The 27,975-nt window shown below is 24.2% G+C and overlaps 2 protein-coding genes and 1 pseudogene across 2 annotated transcripts; 1 reads left to right on the plus strand and 2 right to left on the minus strand.

Annotated features, from left to right (window-relative positions):
• On the plus strand, positions 1 to 27,911 carry LOC132924920 (AT-rich interactive domain-containing protein 4A-like). Its single transcript, XM_060989361.1, has 20 exons — positions 1 to 33; positions 113 to 176; positions 3,751 to 3,788; positions 4,762 to 4,875; positions 4,945 to 5,010; positions 5,100 to 5,193; positions 5,255 to 5,429; positions 9,098 to 9,292; positions 9,355 to 9,434; positions 9,496 to 9,605; positions 10,699 to 10,836; positions 11,260 to 11,378; positions 15,940 to 16,477; positions 16,937 to 17,013; positions 17,081 to 17,177; positions 19,145 to 19,321; positions 20,549 to 20,628; positions 20,695 to 20,803; positions 24,556 to 24,739; positions 25,801 to 27,911. The coding sequence occupies exons 1-20, from the start codon at positions 1 to 3 to the stop codon at positions 27,813 to 27,815; spliced, it is 4,503 nt and encodes a 1,500-aa protein (XP_060845344.1). The 3' UTR covers positions 27,816 to 27,911.
• Positions 303 to 800, minus strand: LOC132923824 (uncharacterized; annotated as a pseudogene).
• Positions 974 to 1,966, minus strand: LOC132923826 (uncharacterized; the record flags this gene model as incomplete). Its single annotated transcript, XM_060987800.1, has 3 exons — positions 974 to 1,354; positions 1,457 to 1,630; positions 1,849 to 1,966. Coding segments are annotated over 3 exons (459 nt in total), but the record flags the coding sequence as incomplete, so codon positions are not given.
• Positions 27,912 to 27,975: the final 64 nt, after the last annotated feature.

Here is a 27,975-nt window from a genome sequence, read left to right on the forward strand (position 1 = left end):
ATGTTGTTGGGATTTATAAACATATACTTAATTGTAATATATAATTCAATTGAGTTAACATTAGTCTAGTAAGGTTACTACTATTATAGTATAGAATATATTAATTATAAAGAATCTCTTTTGCGTTTTAACCCTGACATTGAATCAAGTTTATTATTGTCATCTTCTATATCATCTTGACATGAGTTTATTTGAATGTTTGTAGATTCATGTTTCTCATTCTCAGTACTAAAACATAAATAAAAATAAAAATAAAAATATAATATTAAATTCATATTATACTACAGATATTTTTACCTTTTTTTAATATTATATTCATTTTCAACTTTATCGAACAATCTGTTTGTACTAATAATTGGTCTTCTAGGTTTTGTGAATTTATATTACTTCTATATGGTGACAAAATAAATTTAAGGCCTGAGAATAGACGTTCAACACTAACCTGAGTTGATGGAACTGATAGTACAATTTTAGCAAGGATATAGATTTCTGGATATACTGTTTCCATCGATTTCCAAAACTTTAGGATATTTATTTTATGGTTTAATCTGTTTTGTTTTATGTGGTATGACTTCAGAATTGTTTCAATTCTATGAGATACTGATGTTTGTGACAGTTTAGATTCAATGCAATTGTCAATATTGACCTTTTCTTTAAGAAAGTCTTCAAGTCCATCAGAACCTGTAGTTGAATCATATTCTGAATCTTTGTTTAATATTATGTCATCATTGTTCATAAGTCAACACTTTTTTGTTCCAACTTTTTCAATTGAAGCCAAACTCCAATTAAATGACTAATGGCAGTAGTGTATTGTTGGTCATCAAGAGTGATTTTGTATCGTGGGTCCAAGAAAATTGCTGCTAACAAAACTTTGTTCTTCATTAAATGTTTTTCCCTATTAGTTAAACATTCAACCAATTTTTCAGAAAATGAAGTATTACGTTTTTTTACACAAAATCCAGCCGCCATAAAAATCGGATAATGTAAACTGCTCATTTTGGAACTTTTTGGTACATATTTTTAATGGTAACAAAGCTTTTGAAATAACTTCAATTTGATTCCAATCTGAATTATTTAAACATACTTTTGTAAATGATGAATCATTTGCTGCCATATTCTCTATAAAGGGTTTAAGATATTTGACTCTTTCCAACATATCTAACGTTGAATGCCAACGAGTTAGACAGTCAAGTATGGGATACTTTAATTTTTCTTTTTTTGTATATATATATATATGTTTGGTTTCGAAGTTTTTTAATCAATGACCGAACTTTATTTAATAATTTTTCAATTCCATTATCTTTCAAACTGTCTAACACAGCCAACTGTAACGTATGAGCCACACATCGTACACCTAAAAATCAAAATTAACATATTTTTATTTTTGTCAACAATTTTTTAATTTTCTAAACATAAATTTCATGTTTTTGTAAAAGAATATTTTGTGACAATCTACCTGTAAATATTAAAATGTTGCCTCCAATGTTTTGAAATGATTGAATTTCATTTAATATATTTTCAGTTTGTTCATAATCATTATCTAGGCAATAGGTATTTTCCTCTGTACTTTCAATAAGCAACTCAATGATTCGATCTTCATCAAGATCAAAATTATTTTCTATACATGTTTCTCTGTTCACGTTTTAAATTGTAACACAAATTATAAACTTATATATTATATTTAAACACATGTATGTGTATATCATTGAGTAGGAATATTAATCTTCATTTAATTGTAAACAATTAGATTTAAGGATTAATTTATAACACAAATACATATTTACCTGCAAACAGAGCTGCTATCATCAATATCCAACAAAGTTGGTTCACTATTATTTTCTGATATACCAGCTAATTCATTATCTAACTCTTGTAATTCTGAAATGTCTTTTTCAATCAAGCTCACAGCTTTTAACATATTAGCCCCATTGTCTGATGTTAAGGTGTAAATTTGATCAGGTTCAATGTTGTATTTTTTTAAGACATTTAAAATAGCTTCTTTTAAATATAAACCTAAAGTATAATATATATAAATTTATGTATTTATTTGTACAGTTAAAAATGATTTTAATTTAACTTAAATACTAGTGAAACATAATAATTATTAATATAAATATTTAATTTATACCTGTATGTGATTGAGTAAGCTCAACTAAGGCAATAGTTCTGAGTTTGATATAATCATCTACAATGTATTGTATATTAATTCCCAAAAATGATCAATTTAGTCGTGTCACAGCATCAAGTTTCAATGATATTAATTTTGCTTTGGTATAAGCTTCAGTACGAATTTCCTTTTGTATGGCTAATGATTTTTCATGTACATACTTCCTATGAATTAAGAATAATATCTAATAAATAAAAATTTTTCAGAAATTGATATAAAACTTTTTCTTACTTTATAGTATTTGAATTTCTAGCCATTTTTTTTATCTAAACCATCTAAAATTGGATTTATAATATATGTATCCTATTATTATAGGTTAGGTACCTATATCTATTAAAAATATTAATTATTTTTTTTTAACAATGTATAATAAAAACAAAATAAATAAAATATAAACAATAATAATAAAAAAAAAATTAGCTTCATTAATAAAATATTGGCTAATGATTTTTTAATAAATAAATAAATCAATCTTCATCTTCGTTGTACTCATTAACCTGATCTTGAATGCCTATTTGTTTCAAAACTTTCTTTGAATATATCTGAGTAAAAGGTTTTAGCTTCATCTGATATTGTAAACATTTTTAAAAGGTTTTTTGCATCTTTATTTTAATACCTTAACACAGTAGTTCTCAACCTTTTTATGCTCACCCCACATTTTTTATAACAATACATTTTGACGGAGCACTAAGAAAATTAAGTATTGGAAAATTTCTATTTTTAACACCTAATAATACTATACACGTGTACCATGGCTGCGACTCGCGGCACACCTACAGCTAGTTCGCGGCACACTTATGTGCCGCGGAACACCGGTTGAGAAACACTGCCTTAACATGATTAATCTTTGATAATTCTTTGAGATTTTTATTCATTGTGGAGAAATCTTAGTTTCTTTTTAAACCTTCTATTTTTAAAGGAAATTCAGCGTAGGATATTGCAACGCCAGCTATCTTTTCACCTTTAATATAGGAAAATCTTTTCTATTATGTAGATTTAACATCAGTTTTAGATTTTACTTCTATTATTCTTCTTTAGAGATATTTCTATTGCCTGATTTTTTAAATACCATGGGTAATAGTACACTTTGGAGTCTTTGGACAAACTGTTAGATAGAACATTTTGACAAATTTTTATCGATGGTAATAGTACATATTGACGCAATTGCGATATTTTCAATCGATATATTTATTTAAACTTAGGCATAATCTGATAGCTTTAAATAATTTCTCACTATATTTTAAGGTAATATGACATAATTAATTATACATTTTATTGATATTTTATATTATTAAATTGGGTAAGAAAATAGATTTGCCAATTGTTAGTATTTTAATATTTTAAAATATTCTATAAATCAAGAGATTTTAAGATAATATGATTTAGTTTGGCGACTTTAGTTTAATGTTTAAAATATTTACTTATTATAACAACTATTTAGTTGTTAGATGTTCAACTTTGATCAAATTTACTGTATAAAAATGTAAATACCTGAATTTAGTAGTTTTTAATTATGGGTTGATTTCAGAAAGAAAAATATGACATATGAACAAGTATAGAGTAGACATGTATCTACTTTTATTCCATAACTTTTAAATGGAATTCAATATGTAGTATGGTCGTATGTTTCCTAAAATATATATTACTTAGGTATATATCTACCAGCACTATATAGGCATATATAGGTATCTCAGGATTGTACGTTCTGGTTGATTTCAAATTAAAACACATTTTTTAAAAATTATTATAATTATTAAACGATTAATTTAATAATATTTAGTCATTATTAGTTATACAATAATATTCAAATTGCTAGAATTAATAATTCTGAGAAATATTAAGTGATATATGTACTTAAATTAAACATTTATTGTTGATAATTTGCACCTTTTCTTAAAAAATTATACATTTTTTTTCATAAGGATTTAAAGATTTATTTTATAGTATATAAGTTTAGTAGTAAAAGTTCAATAACATGTATTATTGATTATAAATAATAATATTTATAATATGTGCTGCTAATACATGTTTGACTTAGTAGTTTAATTTTAGTTTCAAGTAATTTACATTTTAAGCTTTAGTTAATTGAAAGGATTAAAAAAATATTTTTTTTGTTTTTATTTTTTATTGAACTTAAAATGATAAATAAAATCCCACTACTAATTCAAAGTTAATATTTAATAAATAAATCAATCTATCATGTTTAAGGTTTAATAAAATCTTGATTTTTTTGTATATTTTTATTATTTATTAAACTTCATAGAAAATATTAAATATTATTATTATTATTATTTTTGAATAATATTTAATATTAAATGAGTTTTATTATAAATATAATATTGTTAGAACAATATTTTATAATTGGAGTAGACTTAAATTAACTATATAGTTGTAAGTGACAACTAAATTAATATTATATATTTCAAGGAATTTATGGGTTCCTTTCAGTCTTATGAGTTTATAATTGTTCTATGCATGCAGTTAATTATAAACATTTATAATTAGGTACCTATTTAGAATGCTTGTATTAATTCGTTTCAAAACTACATTTGTATTGTTAAATAGGAAATAATTGTTGTATATGTAAAATATAGGTAGATTCGGATGAACCACTTATTCTTGCTGTTGGCACAGAAGTTTGTATCAAGTCCAAAGGGGCATTTTGTGAAGCAAAAATTGAAAAAATATCAGAAAATTACAAATGCAAAGTTTGTCAATTTATTATAAACAGTTAATTTTAAGTCATTTATACTATATTATATTATATTTCTGTTAAGGTTCAACAATATGCTGATAAAATATCCAAATCTTACACAGGTCTTCCAGTTAAAGGACAATTAAAGGTAATAAATTATTATCTATACAATCTAGCCCTTTTATAGTTTATACCTGAATTGTCTATGTATATTAATGTATTTCTTATTATATCAAGTTGGGAGCAAATATTGCCTTAAGATGTCAAGATACAAATGATATAGTTCAAGGTAAAATTTTAAAAGTACAAGATTATAGTGAATACACAGTTGGTATGCATTTTTTAATAATAGTATAGTATTTATTTATTTATTTACTTATATTATTTTGCAGCATTTTATAATGGTGATAAAGCTTGCTTAAATAGAAAATCAATAAGTTTGAAAAGTAAAGGATACTTTGCTAATAGCACTAATCTTGATCAACTTCCGCTTAACAATCCAGAACACAGTGGTATAACTCATGATGTACAAGATCGCAGAAGTCAAGAACATAAAAAAGATTTTGGGTAATTTTTATTTATTATATATAGGCAGGGTGTTCCAAATTGAATGTGACATAATATTTTCAGTATGATATTCCGATTCATATAATTTAAGTAAATTACGTGATTTATAATATTTAGATAAGCTAGCGGGCTATTGCCGGTTATTGATAAGACCATATAAATATGAGTAGAGCAACTAGTGTAAGTCAGATGGTAGTCAAGGATCTATACTGACTGCTTACCCCAACGTTATGATTATTGCTCATTGTTGGCATTGTCACAGCCACATCGCCGCGAGTACTTAATCACTTCCATTAGTAGTATTTTTATATTAGCAGTAATCTAAAGTAATTGGTTTATTGCAATAAAGTATAACTTACTTTTTAATCTACAAGTGTTCATTATTTCAACTAGTTACCTTCTCATCACCACCTCAAGCTCTACTAGGACGTGCAACGTCGTTAAATGATTAATGTGGAATAAATCGCAGTGTTCTTCACAGCAATCACTACACTATATTTCTGAACGGCGCTTTCCATTACCGCACAAACATGACCCAACACCGCACAAAGTGTATAACCCAACACCGCACACAAAAATAGTACGATACCGCACAGATTTATAAAAAGGTATAGCCTAATTCCGCATACAACAAATGGTACGATACCACATAAATTTATTAAATATAAAAATTTTACATAGAATTAAATAGTTAAAAATAATTTTTAGTCATAATTTGTAGTAGTATTAGTAATAATAGTAACACAAATGTAATAATTTAAACATAAATGTTATTGTAGATACCTATATTGGTTTAAAATGTAAACCAATTTGTACACTGTGAATACAATCTTTTACAGATAAAGTTTAATAATGTCGTTATAGATAATTGTCGATAAGTGACGATAATCGTCCAAAATATAAATGTGCGGCAATGGGATATCCAGTATTTTAAAATCTGTGTGCGGTTTTGTCCCATGCATATTTTGCGCGTTTGTGCGTTAACGGGCGACGCCCATTTCTGAAATATGATTTGTGTACAGTTTAATTTTTAATGAATTTTGATGGGTTGTTTATATTAATGTGAATAGTTTAAGGAGCTATTTACACTTGAATATTAGTGCTAATTTATAAAATGTCAACAGTAAGTAATACTAAGTGTTTCCGTTGTATGACCTTAATAATCTGGGTATCGAATTATCAATTTATTACAGTATACAGTAGTCATTATAAAACGTATATCCATATTATGGTTTAATATTATATCTAACTACAGATTATTTTTATTTATGATGCTCTAATTGCATTTCTTAATTTGAGAATTGATGAGTTTAGGATTTTAGATAATAATATATATAATATGTGTCTGTGGTGATACAGACGATAGAGGGTACTTGCACGCCACAAGACTGTAATAATAGTGTTTTGTACCATCAAATTATTTTATCAGTGATATAAAATTATAATTATAATTATTATAATTTATAACTCTAAATTTATTTAATGTTTATCAAAATACTAAATGTCTAATTAGCAATAGCTGTCAGCGAATTAATTTGATGAGTGACAACAACTGACAAACATGTACTGTGTTCTTGTACAGTTGTATTGTGTTACTGAAAATAAATTGTCCAGTAGTTTTTCAGTATTTTCAAACTATCCTCTTATTGTGAAAAAATAATTCTGTAAGTTTGACTTCTGGCAGGAAATCCTTCTTTAGTTTAATATAGTTACTATTTAAATAGACAATAGCTATAGTTATACTTATTAATTACTCTATGAGTTACTTATAAATTAAATGTTATTATTATTATAAATTTGAATATTTGAATACATTATTACATATAACATGTATTATTTTATCAATACGATCATAATAGTGATAAATGGTTAGGTGATATGTGGTTATTTGTTGATAACCTGATTGATAATGCTTCACTTTTTACTTCATAATTTTTATGTGACAGTTAAAACTTAAAAGTTAAACTAAATTTAAATACATGTTTAATTATTTCATTATTTCAATCAAGTTGATATTTTAAACCATCGTAATTAATGCGTTTGAATTGTTAATTGTTTATTATCGTCTGGAAGAATCTGCATTTATTTTAAACTAACACTAACAACTAACAGAAATTAAAACTGTTATTGGATATGATACATTTTCTTCAATCAGTTTTAGACAAAAGTTTATTAAAATGTATGGTATTTAATTAGAATTAAGTAAATATTTAATTATTCTAAAGTCATTGTACCTAAGACTATAAAATGTGACATCATTTTTTTCATTAAATTTTATTCTCCATATTGATATTGTAACATTTGATGATACATTTTTATTTTAATGAAAGATGGTACAATTCAGCAAATTTCAGTAGATATTTAGATTTGCTAATGTATTTAACATTATTTTACTTTAATTCATGACTCATAAATAGGGTTGCCAGATTTTAAAATCACCAAACCGGGACATCATATTATTAAATAATTAAATAATTATTTTTTTTTTTTTTAGTATAGTTAGGTATAGTTAGTATAATTATATGGAAATAATAAATATCCGTTATTTTATTTAAAATTAATAAACTTTCATCCAACCAATCACAATCTTTTATGATAATTTAATTGGGCTAGATACCTGGTTATTTTACCTAAAATATTAGTAAATACTTTGGTTTATGCATTCCTCATTACTCAAAAATACTTTTATAAGGCTCCTTTGGTGGGAGATTTCTTCATTTAGCATATCATCTTGAATATATTAGTACCTATTAGTTATTACATAATACATAAATACAAAAAATATTTAAAATTTAAAAATATATTTAGGTACCTATATTAGTTAAAAAAAATACAGGTAGGTGCCTATTTGTATACATTTTAAATAATTGTATGCTGTATAGTGTATAATATAATTTATACAACAATTCGGTATAGTTAAGTATTGTATTGCCTATTTATCTACTGTATGAAATTTGTTTATAATTTTATGTTATAAATAATAAACATTATGAAAAACTATTGAGAAGATAAAAACCGTTCTAATAATATCATTGATTATAAATAGTAAAATATACAATATGCATACATAATACTACAGGTCTAATGTGTTGTTTTTTTTTATTATCAATACAATCGTGTGATTTTACCTATGTAATATTAATATGAAATGAAATCAAGATACCAAATATACGTATTACTATGATAAATTAATAGTGAGATAGCGTACAGATTATTAAGGTTGCACAACAATTCGTTGGCGTACAGATGTATAAACGTATATTATTATTATTACGTATTCATTGATAGCATTTTATAAATTAAATACTAAATTCAAATAGTAATAGTTTCTTCAATTATTGATATAATTATGAATAATATGTCAAAATTCATTAAAAAATAAATAATTTTATAATATTTCAAAAATATAGGTTCCCATTTGAATTTTAGAAGTTCCCCTTTTAATTAATAAAAAAATAATTAATATAAAATTAAAATTTAGATTACATGATTCAAAGTGGTTTTCTTGTAGGTAATTTTTTCCTAATTTATTTAAATTTATCATGCTGAAATCTGCTATCACATGACATTAATACCCTTTATATATATATATATTGTCAACTCAATAATTATAGTAATTACTTGTATTTTTTCTATTTTAATTTAACTTAATGTTTTGCGCAATAAAGGGAAATTAGGAAAGAAGAAGCTTCAGCAACTGAGGAAAAAGATATTGGAAAAGTTGTTTGTGTTGTAACTGGTACAAAAAAGAAATTAAAAGATAATTGGTTTCCTGGTTTAATAGTTGCACCCACTTCACAATCCTCGGTCAGGACTAATTTTGTAGAAAACCGCCTAGTTCGTTCATTTAAAGACGAAAAATAGTAAGCATTACCTCTAGTTAAGTATAATGAACTGTTTTTACTATTATATTTTATAATTAAAGCTATGCAGTATCAAAAAACGAAATAACTGAATTTACAAAAGAAATTGGTGCTAGAGTGGAAAATTCTACGCTTAAAACTGGTAAATATTAAAATTTTTCATATAATTTTCTAAAGAATTGTAGTTATTATTATTTTTTTAGCTGTAAAAAAAGCCAATTGTTATCTTGACAATGATGAACTTCCACCACACTGGGATCGAGTTTTTTTATTTGGTGTTGATACAATTTGTACTACTACTTATGATGGCAATGTAAGCTTATTATTATTATTAAATGTAAGGTTAATTTTATTCTTTTACTTGCTCCAAAAATTAAATTATTTTTAAGTATAAAATTAAGAGTAATTAATTAAATAGGGTTTATGTTATGAAAGGTTATTATATTATATTATACAAACATGATTTGTCGATTAATTTTAATCATAAGCTAATATTAAATTAATCATACAAATTGCTTGGTTTCATTAATAGAATTACTTAACATTTTAATAATTTATATCATGTGATAACTGTATTGTTCTCTTATATGTTTTCTCTTAGAATTTAGCTCATTAATTTGGTCACAAAATGTATCAACTTATATCAATGATTTTCAAGTTGTTCAATACAAATTTTTAAAAAGCGTAACATTTATTACTAATATTCCTATACCTGAGAAGCTTATGATATTATCCAGTAATTAATTTGTCTAGATTCTTTGTATCTTGGTAGATTATTGATAGAAATAATATTTATATGTGATTTATTAAATAGTTGATTAATTGGCACAGTTATGTGTTCACATTCCTTCATATTTTTCTAAAAGTAAAAACTATGATGCTAATTCATTTTTCTTTTATGTTTTAAACATAGCTAATAAAATGTCTTCGTCAGATTTTTTTTGTGAAGTCGTGGCAGTTTTAAATTCAATGTTTTGTTAATTTTAATAGAATAATGATGTTTAATTAAATCATTATTTTTTATAGTCAAAAATATTATGATTTTACACAACACTTAATTAACATACATACAAATAAATGACATAAAGAATTACACTTTGGTATTAGGTGTACTATTAGCTAATAACAATGTCTTGATTCAAATATAGTACAACGACTGATGGCCATCCGTAGTGTGTTGGACAATGATGTTCCGCGTTACACCAAAATCCTTTTGTCAGCAGATTTCAATATCTCGCTATCATACAACACACTATTCCTGATGCTCATAAAAATATTATCTGTTATTATTTAAATTCATTAATTGGATGTTAAATTATATTATAAAAGACCTTCGTATATTATAAAATGTACATGTTTTTATTAACTAACTATGCTTATATTTTATATAATAAATTGTTTTATAGAATTCTGATGAAGAACCAATTGAAGAAAAAGATCATTTTGTCGCACAGTTAATTAAGTTCATGGATGACCGAGGAACTCCTCTTAATCAAGCTCCAATGATTGATGAAAAGGATGTTGATTTATATAAACTATTTAAGGTATAAAATATAATTCATTTAACTAATTTAGTGCAATAATATACTTAATATGCTTTTTGTAATATACAATTGCTAGAACAAATAGCCATGTGTTACTTTGACACATTAATAGGAGGAAAAATTTACATATTCTAAATTATATTTTCTTTGTCAGGTTACTTGCATCACTGCTATTAATTCCATGAATAAATTACTTATTGCTTAAATAAATAAATAATACTTAACATACTCTTTATATTCTCATTTACAAATTATTGATAAAACTATAAATTTTATATAAAAAAACAGCATTTTCTATATTACACAACTGAAAAAATAAAATAAAATTGAGATAAAATTCTTAGATTTTTAAATTAAGTTAAAAAATAATATTTAAAGCCATTATTTAACTATTAATAACTTATATTGTTTAATTATTTTTAGGTTGTCAATAACTGTGGAGGATATAACAAAGTTGATAAAGATAATCAATGGCTATTTGTATCAATTAAAGCTGGTCATGAACGACAATCATCTTTATCTGTTAAAAATTTCTATCAAAAGTTAGTATATAATTTTATGATACAATCTATTAATTTTTAGACTGAACTGACTAAACTTAAAAAATAAAATTATATTTTTAAATCTAAAATTTTGTAAAATTCATAATAAAGATAATATATTTAATAACCTTTTCATTAACATTCAAATAAACAGTAAATTTAGTTAATTAAATAAGGTTATTCCAAAAATTATCAATTTTATTTATATTAAATATCACTGAAATTTTAAGTTTTTTCATCAAAATGTTTTCATAAGTAATATCATAATACTTAAGTAAATTTTGTCTTAAAAATATATTTTTATTTTTTTTTTATAATAGGAACACAATTTTAGTATACTTGTATGTTTGTTTTGTATAATTTTACTATACATGTTTTAATAAAGCACCACACGAGTATAAACCACAACTGACGAGTACGATATATACGATAAAATATAATATTACCTATTTATGTGACATTGTTATGTAATATTAACTGGACATTTCCAGTTATATATTACGATTAGTGATCTTTTATTAATAAGTTAAATTATCCATAATAACTTTTATAAATGAAATAAATAATTAGTGATTCTCGATTCACTGAGTCTTAAAAATCATAAATATGGTTTTAAAATGTACAAAATTCTAAAATATGTCCTGAAAATGAAAAAATATGCAAAATAAAATTTCATATACAGCATTGTTAGGTTCTGAAACAAATTTCGGAATAAACTAGCTATTTTTTTTAACCAATTAATAAGAACATTTAAATGCTAATGCCTTACTTATAACAGAAGAAAAAAGATTGCTAAAAAATTAGGGAAATATTTAAAAAAAACTATTTGGGAAGCCAGTAGACATTAATGAAAAGAACATAATATATACTACCTGTAAAACCAGAATATAAGATACAGAGTTAGGAAAAAGTAGAAGTGGCCATTAAAATGTTTTAAAGTAATAAGGCCAAAGAAAAAGACTTGATAATAATGGCTGAACTAAGAACAATGGATAAAAACTGATGCAGGAAATATGAGACCTAATAATAAAAGTATGGACAATTGAAAAGATTCTTTCAGAATGGAATTAATCAATAATATGTCTTATATATAAGAAAGAGGACTTCTTAAATGCCAAAAATTTAAGGGGAATATCATTACTTAATACCGCTTATAATATACTATTGAATATTCTACTAAATTGATGAAGGCCATACGCAAACAATTAATTAGAAGAATATCAGCGGTTTCATGTCAAACAGATCAAAAGTAGTGTATATTTGTATGGTAATTTGTTAAACTATTTTGTGATAATGTACACATATGAACGTGGCTCACAACTCTGCAAGATGAAAAAAATGTACTGTCATGGAGAGAAAATCTATTAGAAAGATTTATAGATGAAAAATAAAAATGAAAAAACAAACATACAACATTTGATTTAACATTGAATTGCAAGAATTATTATGCTAAAATACAACACTAAAGACTAACTTAGCTCGGTCAAAAAAAAAAATCAATGACTAACTGTATACTAAATTGGACCCCTTAGGGTAAAAATTTCATTGAAAACCAAAGCAAGAAGAAACTAAGACAACTAGGGATAGACAATGCTAGTGAAATAGTTTTAGACAGAGATGTTAAGAAATTTGTTTACAACCATGGGCTCAAAAGCTGATAGAGAAAGAGAGATAGTGGTATACATAATATATAAATTATATTTGGGTAGAAAACTTAATAAATTTTCAATTTTTACCATATGTACTGCATTTAATAAAAGCGAGCGTAAGGTTTTTATTTTTTCCTCCCTAAAAGTAATAATATTTTTAAGCTGTCATTATTGAACATTGATAATATAGAGCAATTAGTTTTTGGTTGTTTTTTGTATGTTATAAGATAGGGTTGACTTGATGTTTCATGTTTTAAAACGCCAACTAATTAATTTTATATATAGCGACTACTTATATTAGTTGTTGTGTCCAACAACAATCAAAATATATGAGCTGCCAATAACTTCTCTGATTATAATAATAACATAATCGTAATGTGGACTAAGATCATTTCTTGAATTCTGGAATTTGAAGATTATTTCAAGGTATATTAATATTTATCAACAATGAACATAGTTCTTCATTAAAAATATTACCAGTTTTGGGTTTTTTATACAATACAAATAATTATTTTTATTTTTCATTTGTTCTACATTTAAAAAAACTATTATTTAAAGTAGTATTAACATGTTGTTATTGAAAGTTTCACACAATTGACAAAATATTACAGAACCATCTGGTTAAAATGGAATGGTTTGTTTAATTATAAAATACTATCCACTTTTTTAATAAATTTAGAACATTTCTACGATTTTACGGCATTTTAAAATTTACAATTATATAAATCATACAATATAAAATATGTACAAAATACAGATCACAAAATGATATTTAATCCCGTGAGCAATAATTGACGATTATGTTTTACTGCATTGTTTTTCCCCTTAAGAATTGAAAAAATTTGATAAAATCAAAAAAAAATTTTTTTTAAGATTACTTTATAGGACTCAAATATGAGATAAAATTTAAAAAATATAAACCATAAAACTTACAGCATCATTGGATATATAGGAATATATATTTTACACTTTAAATTTGAAGTTTTATTTTTAAATTTTACTTTCTTAATCTTTTTACTTTATTTGTTTTTATTTTTGAACTTTAATATTTATTCTAAAATAAAAACTATATACTTATCAATTTTTAAAATATATATATATATAAGAACAGAACGATTTTATATACAACAAATAAATGTCTCAAATTGTCTATATCTTTAGACTTAAGAGTATTACAATATAACATAAAACAAAATAACAAGCTTTTATATTACATTGAATAATAGGAAAACAAGTATAAAAATCTATACTTTTATAACATTGATTAAAAAATGGTCATATATCTGCGGGCTGCCAGTTGCCCATCCCTGGTCTAAACCATCATTAGGTACATTTTCATAAAGATCTTCTGTAAAATTATCATTATTCTAATTAGTCTCACAATCAAGTGTTGAACCAGAATCATTGAGTGAATTATTACCAAAAATTCCTTTATTAAAATCCTATATTAATTGGATAATTTGTAAATAACAATGATAATGGAAATAAATAATACATTTACTAAATTATTTAATTCAAGCATGTTTTGGCACATTAAGTTGTCTGTGTCTAAAACTCTAAAAGCATTTAAGAATAAATTTCCTCTTCTTGTTTTTTGACTAGGAATTCAAATTCGTCTACGTCTGACAAATATTCACACAGCATGTTTGTAATTTATTCACCATTGAGAGCCTTAATTTATAGGTACTAAATAACAATAATAAATATAATAGTAAGTTGTTGAATAAAAAGAATTGTTCAATAATAGATATAAACAAAATATACACATTGTGTAATAAATATTTTAATAAAATATATTCTGTTTATTTCCAATGATGCCGCACGGAATCATAAAATAATTGACATTGTTACTTCTAAACTAAATAAAATGTAACAAAATTATTAAATAATTATTTACATAAACCAATATATTTTGTTTCATAAATAATTTACTAAATATCATAATTTATCCACTCGACACGAATCAGGCAAGTAGTAAAGTTATAATATACCTATCAATGATAAATTAATAAACAATTAATTCAGCGGGAAAACTTATAAATGTGATAAGAATAACCATATGCTTTCTAATAAAATGTAATATTAACTGTTAAAAATCAATACTAATTACGAATAAAAGTATGGTATCACGGGGTCCAAAAGGGTTTTAAAAAGAAAATTTAATTAAAACAAATCGGCATTTTTTCCAATGACCGTGGTGTGATAAACTAGTAATAATGTTAACACAATCTATCCAAAAATATAAGATAGGGAAAATACAACTTATTTCTCAACAATATTTAAATAAATCATAATCAAGTTTTTTCTATAAAATAGAAATATAATAATTAGTTTAATGACCTTTTATACATAATAATCTCTCAACACTTGAGTAACGGCGTTAGAATTATTCACTTACATAAATATAAACATTTTGATTTTTATTAAATAATAGTTTATAGCAACAATAGTTTTATAAGATAACATTTTACAACATTACATTTTATATAAACGGGTAACATAATATGACAATGATCATTATAATTATTTTTATTATTTTAGTTTTAATTAATAAAAACATTTTATTTTACCTATATTAGTTTATTAATTACCTATATATTATTATACATTTATTTGTTCCTAAATTATTACTTTTGTGATAAAATATTCCCAGTTAGTAAATCACTCTCTATGCCCTAGCAGCGGTGTTCAGCTTATATACTCGAGTCACGACAGGTTAAATAAGCATTATTTAGTATTTTATAATATTAGTATAATAGTTTACTTAAATTAATTTTTATAGATCATTTTGATTAATATATTTTGCTAGTTTTACTTAATTTTTTTCAATGAATAATTCATGAATTGTTTAATTATATTTTTTACTTTGTTATTTGATGAAAATTAATAAGTTTAATGTAATTGCATTTCAGATTTTTACATGGTTTTGAGAATTTTTATCGAAAATTAGGTTGTACAATGTTAAGTCATCCAAGACAAGTAAGATCACGCAGCAGTTTTAGTCGCAGTATCATAAGAGATATTAACAAAACATTACCTAAAAAGTCAACAAAAACTGAATCAAACAATAAAAAAGTTAAGGATTTCACAGGAGCTAAAAAAGTAGCCAAAGCTATCAAAGTTATAAAAAAAACAACATCATTCAATAATAAAGAACTAGTGAAATGTGATTCAAACAAAGTAGAATTGAAAAATTCTATTAAAAATGTCAAAACTAAAAATGAATTCAAAAATATCTTAAGAGAAGAGATTGATACTGACGCACTAGAAGATCATATAATTGAAGATACGAAAGTAAAATCTGAATTACTAGATAATAGAAAAAGGAAAGCTGATGAAGAAATTAAAACTTTTTTAAGCATAATGCCTGCATTCAAAAAGTCAAAAAGAGGAGTATCTTATTACCAGCAAGACATTTCAAATACAGGAAAATCCGACGATGTACCTAAAGTAAAATTTATTTAATATATTGTATAATATGCTTTTTATTACTTAATTTAATTAGGAGTAATGTATATTGGCTAATTTTTATTTGGGCACTAAGAAATATTGTGTATAATTCTTAATTTAAATTTGGTTATTTAGTATGAAGACTAAAAGTCTTAATAAGGATTTAAGTTATTCTTTAATTATATAAAATGAAAAATCATATTTGACTTAATGCATAACTAGACTTTTCTATATTTTTAAATTAAAAAAAAATTAATTTAAATTTATATTGGTAGACTAAAGTATATTATATCACTCTATAATTCAATGTATTTAATTTGTTAGTTCTTACATTTTTATTTAAGTATACAATTTGTCTTGTGTTTTATAATTAGATTTTGTATGCATTAATTAAATAATCTTAAACAATGAAATTTTAATAAAACATTTATTAGAAATTCTATATAAATTCTGTCATAGAGCACTGAAAAAAAGAAGAATGTTAGGAAGAAAAAAAGTGATAAAGTGAAGACTTCAAACAATACTCCAACAGTTTTGTATGTTTAAAAACGATTTATTAATCTATATATATCCTATTGTAGTAATACTGGTTATATTTTACAGTAATATCAAAGTAGAAACATTTAATAAAAATACATTAGTGGTTGTTGGAGATCATTTATTAGTATATTATAATCAAAATCAATTGTATGAAGCAAAAGTAAGTTATTCAAATACATAATACAAAATATATATTTTATTTTATAAATTTGAATTGAGTTAGGTAGACTAGTAAGTTGTAGAAGTTGCATTTTATTCTTTGTGTTTTAGATTTTTAGCAGACCAAGCTAAAACTTCAAACCATAGGATGGTGGGTTTAAAAATTAAAAATGCATATTTTAGGGGAAATAAGCATATATTTTTTATTCATTTTTTAACATATGTATTTTAAATAATATTATTTAACATAGTTGTTTATTGTCATTGTTGTAGTTAAATGTTAAATTAACAATAACAGTATCGCAGTGTGTTACAAATTTAATCTTTAATATCATGCTATTATGCCAATATTCTATTATGTTATTGTTAAGTTATCGACTTAATGTATATATATCTAATGATTATCTATTTGTAAGATTGTTTTACATGATTGATATTTGACAGACTAGCAGAATTTTGGTTTAATTCATAAGATCCATATAATGTTTAACACAAAAATGTTAGTCCTATGACATTTCATTTTAGTCCATTATATATTGTTCTATAAAGTATAAAGTATAAAGTATGCCAGAATATGATTTAGTCTATTATATTTTTTTCCTGAGCCATGCAGTTCAAAATATTTACTTTTAAAAATGTATCATTTGGCCAAATTTTAATTACCATTCAACAATAGGTTTTATTGATAGGGCTTTTTCATTTTAAAATGTATATTGAACATAACAACAATTGGAGTTTATATATAAAACCAATATTCTTGTAACTTATTTGACAGTATTTTTTGAAACACATTTTTCATTTTAAGACTAAGTAATGATGACATTTGTTGTTTCCATCTTAAGCGTGTAACATAGCAAATTTATGCTCAATAGATCACTTGTATATTTGTTAGTTTAAAAATTAGACTGAATCTCGACCTATTATAAAACTTGGTGATAAGAATATTAGCTGTGTTTCTGTGTTTGTATGTGGGTTTTTTTTACGACAGAACAGTTATTAAGTGAATTATGATCATTTTTAATTTACGCTGTATTATATATGCATAACTTAAATACTGTAAAAAACTGACATAGAAACATAAATAATGTTCTTAACACCAAGTTTCATAATATGTCAATTTACTCTAATTTTTAAACTAACATAGCTACAAGTGATCTGCTGAGTGCAAATTTGCTGTTACGTGCTTGTAAGACAGATATAAAAAATACCAGTGGTATGTACTCTTAATTTGATTTCAAAATCTGCCATATTTTAAATATTACTTTCAACATTTTTTTTTCTTATTTCATCTTTGTTCTCGTGTAAATTATTAACAACATTAGATATATTTTTTGGGACTGAATAATTTTTTGTGTGATAAATATTACAATTTTCTTTGTTCATATTTTGCCTTTTTTAGCTCCTATAACTTCCAAGCTCTTATGATAAGTATTTTAAAACATTGTATTGTATACAAAATTACAATTAAACTAAAACAATTACATTATAAATCTCTATAATCTTTATAGGCTAACAAATTATTTACTTATTGACCTTTTATTAATATTTAACATAAAAATTATTAATATATTAAACATTAGTGCTTTTTTATAATATTTACTACATTTACTATGGCTTTTATAGAACTGTTTAATCGATGTTATTTAAAAAAAATAAATACATTTTCTTAATTATCTTCAAAATGATCTAATTTTGTCTTATGTGTCATTTGTCTTACACTTAGCATTTGATCTTAAATTAATTTTTTGTAAATATTTTAGTTTCAATTCTCATCCTATAACCTAAATGTTTTGATATGCAATACCAAATGAAATGTTAAAATTTTTATTAGTATCATCAAATTATCAATCATTTTAGATTAAATTACATGTGCTGTGGAAGTAATGCGAAGGCAGTTCCCACGGCGCCGTCGGTTCAAACAAGAAAAAAAAAAAAAGATTAAATTACATAAATACTTTACATTTTTAGGTTCTTAAAATGCATAATATTGATGGAGTGATGAAATATTACATACATTATACGGGATGGAATTTACGATATGATGAGTGGATTGACATATTAAGAATTGGATTCAAAATCATAGGTCTTGTACAAGAACCAGATAGTCATAATAACATAGATTCATCTAAAATTAGTTCTACAGAAGTATGTAAAATAGTTGTAAAAAAATTGAATAGAAAAAGATTTTAAAATTGTTGTTTTTAATTTAAGTTTTTAAATATTATTTTTTTATAAAAAAATTATTAAATTTTAGATTCTGAGCGATGAATATATTGATTTTACAAAGACGTGTTGTGTTTTTTTTTGTGTGTAGTATGTACACTATTCACGACAAAAATGTTTTTGATTTTCCACTTTGAATATGGTTTTGAATAACAAATTTTATCTAGTTTGTAACAAAAATAAGTCAAGATTAAAATTTTTAATTTTGACTTATTTTTTCTTTATCAGGAGAAACTAACAAAACATTAAGGAAATATTGAAATTTTAACTAAATCCAAAATTATTATTAAAATAATTGTTTTGTTACCATGATTAATAAAGTATAAACAGTCTTCGCTCAGAATATTTTTTCATCCTGCAAATTCTATAGCGGTAAACGTTTGATAACAGAGGCATTCGGACTGTCTGGTAAACAATGGTCCAAGGTAGTAGTAAATAAACGTTTGCTAACATTACAAATGTCATGATCTAGTGTTTGGTCTGTTTAATTCAAATAACCAATATCATGGTTTAGTTTGGTTATTTCTATCATGATTACTATTCAGACTTATCACGAAGTATAGTCATTTGTGACTTGTATCAAGGTTAATTTACACACCGCACCAAACTCTTACAAATTTAAACATTTTAAATGTTTGCATTCGTATTGTAAAACGTTTTCCACTATAGAATTTGCTTATTGCATGGAATGGGTTATTATTGAATTTAAATTAAACATAATCCATTATAGTGATTTATTCAATATTGAGTTCTACTCGACACATAATGTACAGCAAAACAGTAGCCTACCTTGTATATTTTAATTTTTTTTTTAATTACAATTTAGTAACTCAATATAATGTTTGAATTAATACATGATATATTAAAATATTGCTTATATTAGATATTTATTTAGAATTAAATATTCTAAATGTTATTGATTAAAGATATCAGTACTATCAGTAATCTCATAGTTAATTTGAACAATAATAAAAATTTTGAGACTTGTAAATAATTATTTAACAGAAAATAATTAAATAAAAAAAAATTTTCCCATAAGTATACAGTTGTTCTAGTGCTTTTGAAATAGTGCATATCCCATTTGAATAATCTTAATCAATGATATTAATATGTAATGCTTATTAAAATTGTACATGTATTCTATCATAGGACACTGAAAAAATAAAAACTCCTAGGAAGAAGAAATACGGCGAAGAGAAGATTTCAAACAACAATATTCCAATACTTAAGTATGTTCAAAAAGTATTTATAAATCTAAGTACATAATTTTATTTAGTTTCCGCAATATTTTACAGAAATATAAAAGATGAACCATATGATAATGAAGACGACATGTTAACAATTGTTGAAGATGATTTGACAGTTTACAATAGAGATTATCAAGCCATAACTAATAATGCAAAAGTAGGTTATTCAAATACATAATATAAAAAAAAAAATATTTAAGTATACAATTTTTCTTGTTTATTTAGAATAGTGTGTACCCTATTGAATAATCTTTGAATCTTTTATAATATTAATGATTATTATTTTATCTATACTTATATTTTTTTTTTAAACCTTGAATTCCATGAACATTTACCTGTAAGGCTATAACAATATGTTTCATTATACTAAAATATTTTTGCCTCGCACTTTTGCGAAATAGAACACTCCTATCTGTTGAAAATACACTCACTAAATTTAAATATGTATTGTTATTGCAAACAGTATGTAACTGATCGTTTTTCTTTTGCCTTTGTACAAAAAACAAACAAAATAATTATTGTTTTGTCAGGTGGAGTAATTTTAAATGGTTTTTACTAGTTGTTTACTTACTCATAAATTGATTTTATCATTGTATATCATACTAGTGGATGTAATATATATATTTTCAATGCAATTTTAGCCATTTTTAAATCCTAAACCTAAAAAAAATTTACATTTACCATTAGCCCTTGATTTCGGAGAAATATAAATGAACAGATTTAAGCTTTAAGGTTATCATAAAATTGTATGTGGTAAATGAAAATGAATATCTTTTAAAATAAAATATAATTTTTGTTGTAAATTATAACAGAAAAGATGTTATCTCTAAAATTCTGCAATCTATATGTTTTATGAAAGAACATATTAAATAACCATATTATCAAGTTCAATGGTTATAATTTATTCCTTTGATTTAAATACCAACCTCATTTACAATTACCCCATCTGACCTTGACTTAAATCACACTTCAATACTTGACACTTATAATATAACATTATTCACAATCAACCAGCATACATGTATTAGACCTTACAAGAACTAAACAATAACAAAATAAACATATTGCAGATACGAACATTTTGTTAAATATATAAGCGTTAAAATATAAGATATTTAACAAGTATGCGTATACCGGTTTACAACATAATTGTATTTTTGTTTGTATTTGAGTCGCCAGTACATGGGATACATTTATATACCTATCTTGAAAATATAAAAATATAATAAACAAAATTACCATGGCATAATTTATTGATTTTCATTTTTATAAAATAGCATAACATTATAAATATAAAATATTTAAATTTTTAAAGTATGCTTTCTAAATGAAGTATAGTAACTATAAAGGGCACAATAAATCCAAAAAACGTTAGGATATATCAATTGACTTGTATTGACATTTAGATAATAAAGGGTTTGGATAATCTAGGTTCTACTTAGAGTTGGGTAAAATATTATCTAGATAATTATTCAAATGATTTTTTTTATAATTATTTGACTAAAAATGTAATTGAATAATTTTCAAACATAATGCTTATAAAAATACAAATATATTCGGTTTCTTTACTGTCTAGTTTCTCTTTAGATGATAGTTCTATATTTGTTTCATTTATAGTATTCTTCTATTTATTTCAAATAAAAGAAGATTTACAATCGTGAACTTAAAATAAAATGCTAATTATTGTTTTTTAATATGTAAATGTTTTAATTACCAAAATACCAACCATACGTTAACTAAGATAAAATTATTGAAAATTAGTCGAATAATACCCAACTCTAGTTCTACTGTACATTTAACAAATATTTTTTTGTTGATACATGATTTACATTACAAGATTATCTATATTCTTGTTAGCTATATTTTCCACAAAATAATTTACTAATGCAATAATAATTTATTTTATTTCTATAAGTTAATAAGTATATTAAATAATATATTATAATTTTGAGACAAATAAAGTATTCAAAACATATATCTAGACTTAAACAATTTTTTTCATTATGATTAGAGTTAATATATTGTATCATTTTACATATTTTTTTGGTAAATCTAAAATGTAGTTGAATGAAATAGAAATCCGTTTTATATATTGAAGATTAGGTACTCGTGTAGTATGCTACCTACCATACTTTTTTATTTCATATCATTTCATTTTATTGTGGGAAAGTAAATTTGATTCATTAGGATGAATAACATATAACAGTTGTAATAGTTGTATAACATATTATAAATAATAGCCATTAAGTTACAGTGTTTCCCAACCTTTTTACCACCACGGACCACTTCCACAATATTTTATAGGTCGCTGACCACCTCAATTTTACACAAACTAGGAAGACCTTTTTTTTTTTTTTTTTGCTCATTAACAAGAATACACAAAATTTATTATTATTATTATTAGTATAATTTATTACTCTGATACCTACACACTTATAAAAGTGGAAAATACTTATCGGTCGTCGGCAGAAACAACGATAAGATAACCGTATATTACGGTAAAATAAAATATTTTTCGCTGTTCAAAAAAAAAATAATAATTTTTAATAGAAAACTAAGAAAGGTACCGCGGACCACCTATGACTGGCCCACGGACCACCGGTTGGGAAACACTGTGATAACTGATAAATATTAAATATTCACCAAGACCCACGATAATTAATTACTTTTAAATATTTTTTATAATAGTCTATGTCATGGGTTTGCAACCTGCGGCTCTTTCAAATTTAAGTTGTGGCTCTAGGTCCATATGCAAAAATCATTATTTTATCATATAAAAAATACATATTATTTTACATTATAATTTTGTGGTTTTTAACTTTAAGAATATAAAATACCTGCACAGATGATCACAATTAACTAAAATTAAAAGTGTGTACCAAACTTTCCAATTACATGCAAATTCGATGCTCCTATTTATGTAACCATATAACTATCTATTATTCAATAGCTGTATTATTTATTATTATAGCTAAAATACTTGAATATATTTTGTGCTAAAAATATTTGTATGTTTTTACATGAATAAATATTATTTCATGTATAAATTTGTTTATTTTAAATCAAAAATCAATTATATATAAGTAAATACTAAAATATTGAAACAAACATTTTTTGTGGCTTTTTAAAAACTGGGAAATTATGTAAATTGTAACTTTTGGCTCTGCTGTCTCAAAAGGTTGCCAACCTCTGGTCTATGTTATATCTGTGTGTTTTTTATTGCGAGTTTTACTTTGTATTTGTTTATTAATTTAATGAGTAAATCAATGCGCTATTTACATGGGCATTTTGATATCTATAATGAGGAAACATGTATTAATTATCTAAAAAGATAAAATGTCTGCCCTTGGTAGTTATTAGTGGAAGTATGTTGAAAGAATATTAATAAATAAATTGTAATTAATAAAATACGGTAATGTTTACTCATCAAGTTTTTTGGTAGGTAGTATATTATAACAACAAAGTAGAATACTGCACGATTACCAAAGATTAAAATTTTACTATTTTTATTTTGCATATTTTTGAAACTTTTGAAGATTGCTGCATATTTTAATAAAAATTTGAGTCTTTTAAAGCATATAAATCCTAATACTAATAACAATCAACTATTATCCGTATTTCATATAATCATTTTAAATTAACTTATTTAAAAAAATGAATCCAAGTAATATGATGGCAGTTTTCTTTGGTTGTATAATTAAATATATTATTTGTTAAAAATAATTGAATGATATATTAGCATTAAAGTTTTAATGTTATGAAAACATTTTTGGGAAAAAATTTGTTTAAATATAATTACTAATACTTATTAGAATGGTTACTTGGGTGTATACAGCACTTAATTGTTATTATATTATTTGTAAGAAATATATAAATCTTGTAAACAACTAACATTTTCACAATTTTTAGCAAACAAATTGGGACCAAGAAAAAATTCTATCAACAACTAGTAGAATTAGACGATCAGTAGTTACTCCGATCAAATCATATTCACAAAGAACAAAAACACCTTATAGTAGTACTCGGCCTAGAAGAACATGTACTTTGACTAAATCTTATTTTGGTAAGTATTCTATTGTAGATAATTTATATTAAGAGGACGCCATACCCGCATGTGTTGTCTCTTTCTCGCTAACGTACATCATAACAAATTTTCATTCAGCAGAACAAATTTTGTGATATTACAGCTATGCAAAATATTATAACTTTAAAATGTCCATAACTCACTTTAAAATGATAATAACAATAAAATCATATGTCATTGTCTAAATAATATTCTTAAATTTAAATTTGATAATAAGTAAATGTACTCTAATATTAAAGCTAACAACCACAAAATGTATTCTGCTAAACGAAAATTTGTTATGATGTACTTCAGTAAGACAGAGACAAAAAGTGCGGATATGGCGTCTTCTTAATAAAACAAATTTACGAGTATAAGCAGTCAACAAGTATTAAGTACAAGGTTATTGATTTTACCAACCATTTTAAATGTAGATCATATGAGTATTAATATACCATTCTAGATAATTAAAAAGTTGACTTTATGTAACTTAAAGTTCATTTGGGTAGGTTGGTGGGGGAATTACTAAAAACCAATTAAATTTTTTGACTTCTTATATTCAATATATCAAAGTACAAGTTACCCAAAGTTGACTATATATGAATAATATCAAGACTTTATGGCAATTTAATTTATATTTACTGTTAAACCTTAAAGTACAATAAAATTTAATATAGTATAATATTACTAAGTTAAAAAGTTAACTAAAAATATTAAAAATAAATAATAATAAAAAAATATTTAATGATTATAGTTATCTTTTTAAAAATATAATTGTGATGATGAGTTACATTAAATAATGATTTAATAATCAACCTAATACAAGTATACTCCATTTAACTAATTAATCGTTTCTAGCTTAATATTGACTGGCAATAAATCTTAAATGTAGGTATTTGGGCATTTATCCGTGTACCTATGTCTAACCTTCGCTAATGACATTCTTAAATTTTTAATAATGAAATTTAACAATGTAAAATCTATACAGATACTATCGCTCCACTCAGAATCTAAAAAAAAGTGATGAAAAAATGAAATAAATTTAGTATACCGTTATGTGTAACATTTATATTTACTTAATTATATTGTAGATAATTCCGATTCAGAAACCGAATATACAGTAAAACCTGAAGAATCATTCAAGCAATATAGTAAGAAAAAAACAATCAAAACTACTGAACTAGATTTCATAAAAACAGAGCCTTTAGATACTTATAATCAAAAAAAAAATAAGTGTTTAAAAACATACCCATATAAAAAAGCAAAATCATCTGTGTTTAAAACTCATGATAATACATCTGAAGAAATTGAGATTTGTAAACAAGTTATTATAAAACCGTCATTTGATTTGAATTTTATGATTCCATCACAAAGTTATGATATAAAATCTAATGCAGTTAATGAAGGTGTAGACGTAGAGAATGAAAGTAAAAATGATAATAATGTTATAATTGAACCAAAATTTTTTTCAAATCGTTATTTGTCACCTAAAAAAAAAACTAAAAATAATTTTAAAAAACTGTCCGAGTTTTCAAAAAATCGGAATGAAGAAATCGAAATTAATGCTGAACAATTGACAATGACAAAAAAATCAGAAATTTTTAATACCAATAATTACTCATTGTCCTCTGGAATTAAAAAACAAAATGAATTAGAAAAAATAACTGAAGTCATCTCTTGTCCTTTAGATGATAAATCTGAAAATTCTGGCCCTGGTTTTCATCTAGACAAAATAAAATCAGATATGAAAGAACCTATGCCAATTTCAACAAATAGTAATAATGATATCATTCAAGAAACTAACATATTGGATCAACAATTAGAAATTGAAGTTTTAAAAAATGATGAACTAATCACAGATGATGTTTATGAATTTAAAGAATTTAAACCATGCAGTTTTGATATTATTTCTTCTGACATTGATTCCTCAAAATTATCGAAAATAGAAAAACTTGATGAGCTACCCAGAGTTATTGATTCTTCAGCACAATTAGAAGTAGTTGAAAACAATAGCTCTATAATACCATTTGTTCCTACTATCTATAGCACGAATTCATTTGAGATAAAAGTTAATGATAAATTGAACAATCTAAATGAAATGGATGATTCAATTACTCATAACAAATCTGATGTATCTGATATAAAAAATCAAATTTTAGATTTATCTATAAAACCATTTGAGCCATCACCCAATAACATTTGTATTTTTCCAAGTGAATTAAATGATTATGCCATTAAAGAAGAGGATGTTGATGATGATGATGATGATGATGAATCAAGATTGGTAATAGTAGAGGAACCTGATTATCAAAGTGATGAAGATATTGATCAATCCTTACCACCAGTACCATCAAGTATACCTCTTCATAACACTTCACTAATAGATACAGATGATGAAAGTAATATATACTATGACGAAAGTATACAAAATGTTCTTATTTCTAGTTTTAAAATGTCTCCACACTCTAAAAGTTATGATAATGAAGTTGAAAATGTCGATAAATCTATAGTGCTACCACTGCAATTTAGAGAAAAAATAGTAGATCCAGATTATCTCAATAACGCTTTAGTTATAGAGAACAATCATTATGTTTCAGAATATGATATTTATAAGCCTAGTACCAGTAAAGATTTATTTGATTCAATAGGTCAACCAGGTATAAGAAAAGATACTCTCTATGAAACTAATACTAGAAATGATGCAAAAAATAGTTTCGTTGTAGCTGAAGAAACTGTTAATAATATTAATTTTGATACAAACGTTCCTTACAAAAGTAATTTATTTAATCACAATATTCCAAGTACTAGCAAGTATAGTTTTTATGATAACTCTATGCCTAGTACTAGTAAACAATGTTATAATCCAGAATCTAATGTAAACAACATACTATATGAAGAAACCATACTAGATAGTTCAACTAGTTTGCCAACAGTGCAATTTTGTCAAGAAGAAACTATCAAGATATTTGGAAAATTCAATAATAATGAAATAGAAGCTATTTTAGGCATGTGTGCTATGTCTCAATCTTGTCAAATGCCAATGGTTGTTGTGGCAAATGCTACTGAAAAAAAAACAAAAGAAGACACTAATACTCATCAAAAGTAATTTTTTGTATTAATATAATTTAATTTAGATCTAAGGATGTCACACACTAATACCTATATTGTGTTGTCTGTGTATTACAAATGGACAACATTTGTGTTCAGGGGTTTCAATTTTGTATTGTTAATTTTAATATAACAGTGAATTGATAAATTAATAAACT

This window comes from Rhopalosiphum padi, chromosome 3 (assembly GCF_020882245.1).
Source record: "Rhopalosiphum padi isolate XX-2018 chromosome 3, ASM2088224v1, whole genome shotgun sequence".
Lineage (NCBI taxonomy): Eukaryota > Metazoa > Arthropoda > Insecta > Hemiptera > Aphididae > Rhopalosiphum > Rhopalosiphum padi.

Coding starts and splice junctions, on each gene's coding strand:
- LOC132924920 (XM_060989361.1), top strand. CDS start 1: ATGTTGTTGGGATTTATAAACATATACTTAATT. Junction 177..3,750: donor TTGTCATCTTCTATATCATC/TTGACATGAGTT, acceptor TCTACTTTTATT/CCATAACTTTTAAATGGAAT. Junction 17,178..19,144: donor ATCAATTGTATGAAGCAAAA/GTAAGTTATTCA, acceptor TTACATTTTTAG/GTTCTTAAAATGCATAATAT.